The 9090-nt window shown below is 40.4% G+C and overlaps 1 protein-coding gene across 1 annotated transcript; it reads right to left on the reverse strand.

The window, feature by feature from the left end:
• Positions 1 to 843: 843 nt before the first annotated feature.
• LOC146514719 (uncharacterized) lies at positions 844 to 8688 on the reverse strand. The gene is made up of 7 exons (XM_085168485.1): positions 8529 to 8688; positions 7481 to 7600; positions 5907 to 6281; positions 5654 to 5767; positions 3557 to 4138; positions 3180 to 3296; positions 844 to 3094 (listed from the first exon to the last, which is right to left on the reverse strand). Exons 1-7 carry the CDS (start codon positions 8608 to 8610, stop codon positions 2493 to 2495), a joined length of 1992 nt encoding a protein of 663 aa, XP_085024611.1. The 5' UTR covers positions 8611 to 8688; the 3' UTR covers positions 844 to 2492.
• Positions 8689 to 9090: the final 402 nt, after the last annotated feature.

The raw sequence follows: 9090 nt of genomic DNA on the forward strand, positions 1-9090 counted from the left end.
CCTTTTTTTGCCCTTATCGATCTTGATAGTATGGATCGGGCATATCAAACTTATTTTACATTGTGAGCCACAAAGAGCCCACTTTGATCGTAAGTGGGCTCAACCAGTAAGACTCCTCTTTCTGTCAGTGTAAACATGTTTAACCCATTTAGTATGAAAGAAAGTACAATTTCAACAATACAGCTCAGCTTTCTACATGATAAAAAAAATGCTGCTGTAGTAAATGCAAGACATCTATAAAAAAGATCTGGTAGCTGGTAGTAGGTAGTGAAAACTGGAACTTTTCTGATTGTTATTTATCTCTTATTTAATTACTTTGGTGCAGTATGAATGTCATTTGGAGATCTTAATCAGTAGGAAATTCAGTGAAACTTATGAAAATACAACTAAAAGTCCGAAATCTCATTCACATTTTTCAAGGCCCAGATTGTGATCTCATTCAGGCTGATTGTGGCCCCTGGGCCTTGTATTGACGATGGCATAATGTTTTTGCTTCAGTCATGTTCCAATAAATATTTACTAATTACATTTTTTTTTTCCAGCTGCATCTTTAAAAATGTTTTTGTGTTGCTTTGAGCCCAGTGCTTCCTGACTGTTATAACTCCAAAACCTCTTCTTATAAACTGCTTGAGCTCATTTTAAAATGAATATGAACTGCTTGGCTTAAATGTACTTTTATAAAAAGCTACTTAACAGCAATATATTTCAAGTTAAAGTAGGTTTTAAACACATCCCTTGGATGGGAATCGCTGCCAAGTTGAAAGGTCGACTGTAACTTATATCGTGTTGTTCAAATCAGAGCTCAAGTTAAACCAGGTTTGATGTGTCAAAAAACAAAATGAATAAAGGTTTGCAAATGTAGGTTTATTTGAACAAGAACGTTCACAGTTACTGTGATTCTGATAAGGCACTGAATCGAATTTAAACAAACGCCAGCCAAAAAGAAAAGTAATTACATAATAATAATAAAAATTATAATACTAATGATAACTAAACTGTTAGTTATAGCATGTGCTGCAATTGTTCAGTATTGCATCAAAACCATTTATACTTTCCAAAAGGAAAAAAAAAAGTTGTTTTTTTTAAAACGCTTTACATGTTGACATTTTTTCATTTTAAGATAAGTTTATACAATTTTAACAAAAGTAACAATTCTGGCTTTGTAAAAAAAAAAAAAAAGATGAAGCAAATTATTTAAATATTATGACACAATAGGATTAGAACAAGTTAAATAAAGAGGACACACATGAAAAGTTTGATTACATTTCTACAGGATCTGTGGTCAGTCACTGCCAACAGCGCAGCTCTTTAAGATGTCGGTTTGTTGACAAAGTGCTGAACCCATCTTTTCCTTTGGCACTTTCAAAGGACTCTCGATCAATAAAGTCTTTATACGTGAATGTCACAACCAAGTCTGAAATTACACAGAGGACTGAGCGTAGTTTCACTGTATCTCTGTAAACACTGAATATGGGCCTGGTGATGCTGATTTTAAGTGGTGGATGTACCAGTTTGAGATGAACCTCATTACTTTGGGATAAATCTGTACAAGAGAAAGACGCCTCAGCTTGCTGTAGTGTTCTCAAACAATTTCTAAATAAAACTCAGTTTGCTGTTATCTATGACATCCGTGCATAATCTGCAAGAAGGGCTTGCAAAATTTCAATAAAGTGCAGAATTATACACGTTTAATTAGTGTTTATATAGTATCTGTTCACAAATCTGTGTTTTTGTTTAGAAACTGATTTGTATATTGGTTTAAATGTTTCTACAGAATTTGGAAACATTTCTTAGCACAGGCTGTACATATTAAGTTTAATCATAGCTTGTGCAAATCATATTATTTTCAGGACTTTGTCCTTTGCATAAAATGCTTAAAAGTGCTCCTGTCACATTAATGCTTATCAGCTATATTGCTGCTTTCAGTGTATGTTACAGTATTACTTACATAGTTAATTTTTTTCCCCCAGAAATGTGGGGTCATGTGTTTATTGTTAGTTTTTTTTTTTTTTTTTTTTGGGGGGGGGGGGGGGGGGGGGGGAAGAGAGAGACTTTACAATTGTTCTTGCTGACATATTTATCATGTTTGTGATGACAGTGTTCAAGACAGTTCTGAATTGCGGTGAAACAGTTTTCTGTGAGTTTTAGGTCACTTTATGTCGCAGCATCTACGTCCACATTAAATCTAAAGCCGAATGCCACAAGTGTTTTATTTAATCTACATTATCAATGCTGTGTTTTGATAAGCATTCTAAAAAAAATGAAATGTGGGTTTCTCACTATTTAAGCTGTTTAGCTCAGTTCATTTCTATTCTGCATGATGTGTATGAACAGGAAGTGGAACAGCTCCATGTTGGAAGAGCCCCTGAAAACTGAAATCAGGGTTATTATGATCATTGTACCGAAGTTTTGAGATTAAAGAGTCACAGCTATTAGAAGAGATGATCACGAGATCTAGACTCGGGCTGAAATGAAATGAATGAATAAGCACACTAAACATCCTCCGATATGCTGTGAATCGTCTCTATTATCTTCTTCTTCAGCTTCCTCACTTTGTCAGGCGGTGTCTCATTCAGACACTCCTCCACATACCTCAGGAACCCTGCGTGTGGGGACGCTGCTTGGGTCTGACATAGTGTCCTCATGAGGTCCAGCACTTCGGTGGTGGTCCCCCGGTGGCTCGCGCGCTTGCGTCCAGATACTCTGCTGTCTGTGTGGGAGGAAGATGTGGAAGGGGAGGGGGACGAGGAAGGGGAGGAGTGCTGGGAGTCTGGGGGTGTAGGTGAGGGTGGGGCTTTGAGACCCCGCGTGTTCAGTTTGGAGACAGTTTGGTTGGTGGCACGGTAGTGTAAGGGGGGAGGTGGGGCTTGGCTGACCATATGGAGGAGACCGGTGTCCTGCAGCTGGCAGAAGTGGACGTCCTCGGGCTGCTCATCCTCGTCGCAGGAGTCGCAGAGGAACATGAGGTCACGGTAGTGCTTCCACTTTGGGAGGTAGAAGTCCTCCGAGCCGCACGTTTTGTTGGAGCTCACCGCCTTGTGTTCACGCTGGAAGATGGTTCGCAGGTTCCTGAACTTCGTCTTTATGTCTTCCACTAAAGGATGAGAAATGACAGAGACGCTGTGAGTTCAGATTAAAGGCTCCGTGTGGTGACAACATTAAGGCGGCAGGAGTGTTACCTGTGAATGAGACCGGCTCGTTGTTTGACAGGATGCTGCTCAGCGTCTCCAGCAGGCTCTGTCTCAGCAGACGGTTCCTGTAACTCTCAGATTTGTGGTTCCACAAACAGCTGTGCTCTGGAACAGAAGAATTCTCACATCAAACCTTCTCGTGCAACTTTTTTAACCATGCATGGCAGTGTCTGAGACATACAGCGACTCTCTCAGCTGCCTCTAACAGCTATGACCACTATAACCAAACACGCAGCTCCCAGCACATCACTACAAACTCCACAGAAGAACAAAAATCTAACATCTCTCTGTTGCAGTGATAGATGTAACATCCAGGGGGTAAGTCTAAAGGGTAACAGGCATTCATAATGAGTGGTGCCACCTACCGGAGTAAAATGAGATGAGCTGCTGAACTTTGGCCTCGCTCCAGAGGCAGCGGGTGTCAGCACTCAGTCTGTTGTCTGGCTGAACCGAACTGGCTGTAGAGAAATTTAAAGGGGAGGGGTTGGTACAGGATCTGGTGTCTGGCAGTGAACTGGATGGAGAAGTTGGTAGCGTGGAAGTGGCTGATTGGCTGCCTAGTCTGAGGTTATCCGGAGCTGCAGGGAGGAACATTTGGTACCCTGCGCTTGTCCCGGTTTTGGCGTCGCTCTGAGTGGAGCTGGAGGGGGCAGAGGCGGTGCTGAGTTTGATGCTGCTGGTTTGGTTGGAGCTGGAGGAGAAACTGCTCAGGGTGGAGGACGGGGTCTGGTTTCCGTGCTCCCGATCCTTGTCTTCTTGCGGCGTCAGAATCTGCAGATCTTCAGAGCCGTCGTCTTCGTCGCAGGACTCGCAGAGAAAAAGCAGCTGCTGGTAGTGTTTCCATTTGGACACGTAGGGTTTGTCAGACGCCCTGCTTGCCTGGACCGCCTTGAACTCGCGGTTAAAAACAGTTCGTAGGTTCTTGAACTTACACTTTATATCTTCAACTGCAAAAACAGCAACACAGCATCACTTTATGCTGGAAAACCGAAACATTTAGCAGCTCAGAGCTTCTGGAGATTGAAGAACACAAACATGACTTTATTATTTTTGAAATAAAATTGTTTTTCTTTCATTTTCTATGCAGACATCTAACTGTATGAAATCACTGTGTGTGTATATTTCAGCTTATGTTAAAATGACGTAAACATATATAAAGGAACAGTTCCACAAATGAGCTGTGGAGAGTGAAATTAGTATTTCCCAAAGATTTACAGTCTGTGCTTTGGGTGAGTGGTACTCACACTGTTAAATTGCTCCAGTGCAAATCTTTTAATTACAGAGTACTTTGAGACACACAAACTATGGAGAGGTATGATAAGCACAGCTCACAGGGCTATAACTGCTGGGAATGGTGGCCCATTTCAGTAGAGCAAGAGTACATCCTGTGAGCAGGGGAATGGCATTTTCTCTCAATAACGGCAGAGAGTAGGGTAAAAATAACACTATTAAACAAAAAGACCAACATTTGTCCAAACGGAAATAAAACAACATTTATATCCTTCGGTTTTTCCTATGGTGAAGCTATAAGAAAAGTAAACAGCACATTTCTTATAATCAGCACTGACTGGTCAGTTAAGGATTTACAATGGGACGTTCTGTCCTGACGGTGCCACTTTCCAAACATTAACTAGTGGTTAGAAGGATAGTTAAATCACAGCAGAGACCTGCATGGTTGTATAGGAAGCTGCTGGTAGTTGAAGGTGTCTGACTTTCTGCCATAAATGTTTATAAGGTGCTGTAGCGTCACTAATGCACACAGAAAGAATTTTTACTACAATCAAATCCTCTAAAATTCCCCAAACTGAACTCTATTGTTCATGTCATCATGTCTATCAATAACATGGAAAATTTCCATAGAGCCTCATTCACTCTTTACGAACTGCAGCCATTTCTGTACAATGGGATTAACAGGATGTGGAATAACTCTCCTCGACTGGCTAAAAGCCCAATCCAGGAGAGCCATTGAAGGTTTATAAAGAAATCTTACCAAAATATTGAATTATTTCTTTAAAGGCTTCCAAAATAACTAAACTTATTAAGAGAATGTGAAGAAGCAACTGCCATTCAAAAAAAGTGATGTTGAGGAGACATTAGCTAAAGCTGAACTGGGACTGGGCTCTGCTTTCATGTAATACCAGTTTGTACCACAAGATGGGGCAGCCAGTCAATGTAACCTTTATTTAACCTGTCAAATTTCTTAAAGAGGAAAGGGCAAGGCTGAAAAGAACTACCTCACATCAGAAAACAATACAGCCACCAGTAAACCGCCCCCTAGTGGTGGAAGTTTTAGCCTAAATTCACATACACTAAATAAAAAAGTAGCTTTAAAGCAGGGACTGTTCAACTGGGGGACACAAGCCCTCAAACAGTCTGAGGTATGCAATTAGGTGAAGAATCCTGAGTTTGCTACTTCTGTAAGAAAACAACAGAAAAAAAAAGTGAAAAACGGTGATGCTTACCCGAGAACGACACTGTGTGGTCGGACAGCTGGCTCCTCAGAGCCTCCAACAGCCTCAGTCTGAGCTGACGGTTGTTGTGGTTTTCAGACTTCTTGTTCCAGAGACAGTTGTGCTCTGTAGAAAAGAACACACAGGAATCCCATCAGCTATGAAACTACTCAAAACGTTACTTAATCTGAGGTTTTTGTCTACGTATGTACTGCTCTTCAGTAAAAACTCATGATTTTGAAGATGAAAAACATCTTTTGTTTACCACAATAGAAAGAAATCAGAGCTCGCTCCCTCTCTTCAGTCCAGTAACATTTAATCATGACACTGGAGGGAACGCAGGTGGACGAGGAGGAGGTAGACGAGGTGGACGGGGTGGGGAGGAAGGAGATGATGAGTCCTGGGGAGGTGAGGACAGGCTGGCCCTCTTCCTGCAGAGGGTTCAGTGGTGACAGTGGCGGCTCACCGGCGGCGGGGTCGTCCTGGTCCCAGCAGCCCTGCAGGAACATGAGCTGATGGTAGTGCTTCCACTGCGGCACAAACTCGTCGTCCGGGTTGCACGCCTTACTTGCTTTAACCATTTTGTACTGACGCTGAAAAGTCGTACGGAGATTCTTGAACTTGTTTTTGATGTCTTCCACTTGGGAAAAAAACCCATATAAATTAGTTAAAGGGTACATCTGACTGTCAAACCTCACACTCGTCAGCTGATGAGCACACCCCGGATCCTGTTTTCTCACTTTTAGAATAGCAATAATTTGAAATAATGGACTTAATATTTTACTAAAAATATTCAACTAATGACTGAGCCATCAGGAAAGTGGTTACTGAGGCCACAGAGACTCACACAGAAGCTTGAATGGGCTTACCCTCAGCCCAGTGCTACAAAGCGAGCTCAACATACCCACTGACAAGCAGCATAAGCGGTTACACAAAGCTGGTTAACAACTTGCTAAGTTTACCCAGGGCTTCCCCTGTGTGTACACATGAAAGGGGTGTTGGCAGTGCCTGACCACAATTACTGATAAGTGTACTGGCAACAGAGCAGCTGATTTTTCAAAGTAAGATGAAACTTGTAGTATGAGACGATATGAAGAGGTTAGCCACACAATACAGACGGAAAGGAACAGCAGTGTGTGCAAGAGAGGAAAAGCACGATACAGTAATATCGTATTAATGGTCTGTACTTTTTTATTAATCCTTTATTTATCCAGGTAAAAAATTTCATTGAGATTAAAAATCTCATTTCCAAGAGAGACCTGGCATCATGGCAACAAAAGTCACATACCACATAGGTATATACTTAAAGTGCTTTGATCAGTAAGACTGGAAAAGAGCAGCTATCTGACACCATGTTTAAATGGTTTCATTCTTTCAGCTGCAGTTCAACAGCCAGGGTAAACAATAAATATAAAAACAGAATTTAAACTTAGGCTGAGACTAAGTGGAAATAAACCCGGAATGTACAAACAGCTGTCAAAGCTGTCACATGTCAAAAATTATATATAGTTTTGTCAAAAATCATCTAACCTTTTTTATTCTTTTCAGATGCTGCCATCACCACCCTTTCATGAGAACGTCCTCTTAGCTCAATAAAGCCGGTGTTAACTTACCGACTTGATAACCACCTGTGTTACTGCTCTGCCTGATTGCCGTTGTTAGGATAAATGAAGCCAGATAACCAAAATATATCCTGGGTATTGCTGAGCTTGCTTCCTAGTACTGGGCACAGAAATTCCCCTGCTAGCCATTAATGAGAATGCAGGTTTAAGGTTTTACTTTTATTACACACACAGTCTATGAGTTTGACAGATTTGGTTTATTTTCCTGCTGATTTACCTGTGAATGGGACTGGAGGTGGAAGAGTTGACAGCAGGATCCTTAGTGTTTCCAGGGTTTTCCATCGCAGCTGCCGGTTCTTATAACCCTCAGACTTGTGGTTCCACAGACAGCTATGCTCTGAGAAATGAAACAAAGAAGATATAGCTAAAATAACTGCAGCTTCACAGAGTCTAGAGTGCGATAAACTAGAATAAAATCATAACAAACTTGTACTCTTAGTGAGCCTCTGTCTAAGGTGCCAAACCAGGCAGGAAAAATGTAAAACAACATTTGTAAGGTTCAAAAATTGTAATTTTTCCTTTAATTTGGCACCTATCCCAGTAACATACACATCAATGTTGCGTTCAATTTTATCACTGTGGTTGTTGTTTAGCTCTTGTGGTGCTATCTAGTCTCTATTAAAGTTCATTGTTTTTCTTTGGCCATGTTATATACACGATAACAGTATTTTAAAGATATTCCTATGTGAAAAACTGTGGGAACATCTGGAGACATTATTCATTACTTCAACAAGGATATTTCATTCACCAATTTAATTATTCTAACAACCTGTAATTATTAACAGCTACACACTTATTAATAACAGCCATTTTTAAAATATGTTAAAAGCTGTTATTCACTACATTCACGCTACAGATCTAAAAAAACAAAACAAAACAAAAAAACCCCACTGGAGTAATGTTAGATACAGATTAAATATAAAAGTCTGCTCTTCTCATTTAAATTAAATCAATTGGCTAAAATTATGTTTTTATTTAGTTTAGTATTAGTTTATTGAATTGTGCAGAAAATAGCTCATAAAAACATGCAGAGAACTGATTTTTTTTCAGCCGATTTCAGTTGAAAAACAGCTAACTTGACTTCAGTTGCTGGTCGCCATTGCTCGTCTCTTTCTGCTGTCGCTCATTGCTAACAGCCGTTGGTCTCGTCCAGCAACCGTTGCCCACAAATGTTGCAGCTTCCGACACATCAACGAAAGGGGCAACTTTTAAAAACGTCTTTACACGCGGTGTGAAAAGAGTCCGCCAAGGAGAGTGGCACTTACTGGAGAAAAACGCTATAAGCGCCCTCTCTTTCTCCTCCGTCCAGTACCTCTCCGGAGTGAAGCTGAACGGGGACACCTCCATGTTTGATGTTGCCGTTTGCTCCTTCTTCTACGCGGCTGCACGGTCACGTGATACAGAATCCGATTGCCGATTGGACGATTTCTAGAGATTCCTGAATAAATAGCTATATTGCCCGGTAGAGGTCGCTGTCGGTTAGTGTTGTTTTTCTTCAACAAACAAAAACACTATTTTATGTATTTTATTTATTTTTCAAGTTTATTTAAAAATTGCTGAGCTTAGTGATTAAAATCAAGACGACTGACTTTTTAAAAATAATTTAAATACATTTATAGTAATTCATTATAACTCTTTAAAAGTAACATTAAAAGGTAAAGTTAAGTTGAAATATTAATTAATTCTCACCTTATATCAAAGGCAGCCAAACACTAAAAACTGCCAATAGCCATAGAGCTTCAATATGGTGGAAGCCTGAAAAATATAGCTTAAAAAAGAAATCAAACTGAAAAATTATTACATAGACGCTAAATCACATTGGAGAAA

The sequence above is a fragment of the Neolamprologus multifasciatus genome, chromosome 7 (genome assembly GCF_963576455.1).
Source record: "Neolamprologus multifasciatus chromosome 7, fNeoMul1.2, whole genome shotgun sequence".
NCBI classification, from domain to species: Eukaryota; Metazoa; Chordata; class Actinopteri; order Cichliformes; family Cichlidae; genus Neolamprologus; species Neolamprologus multifasciatus.

Coding starts and splice junctions, on each gene's coding strand:
- LOC146514719 (XM_085168485.1), bottom strand. CDS start 8,610: ATGGAGGTGTCCCCGTTCAGCTTCACTCCGGAGAGGTACTGGACGGAG. Junction 6,282..7,480: donor ACCTCCAGTCCCATTCACAG/GTAAATCAGCAG, acceptor TTTTTTCCCAAG/TGGAAGACATCAAAAACAAG. Junction 3,095..3,179: donor CGAGCCGGTCTCATTCACAG/GTAACACTCCTG, acceptor CTCATCCTTTAG/TGGAAGACATAAAGACGAAG.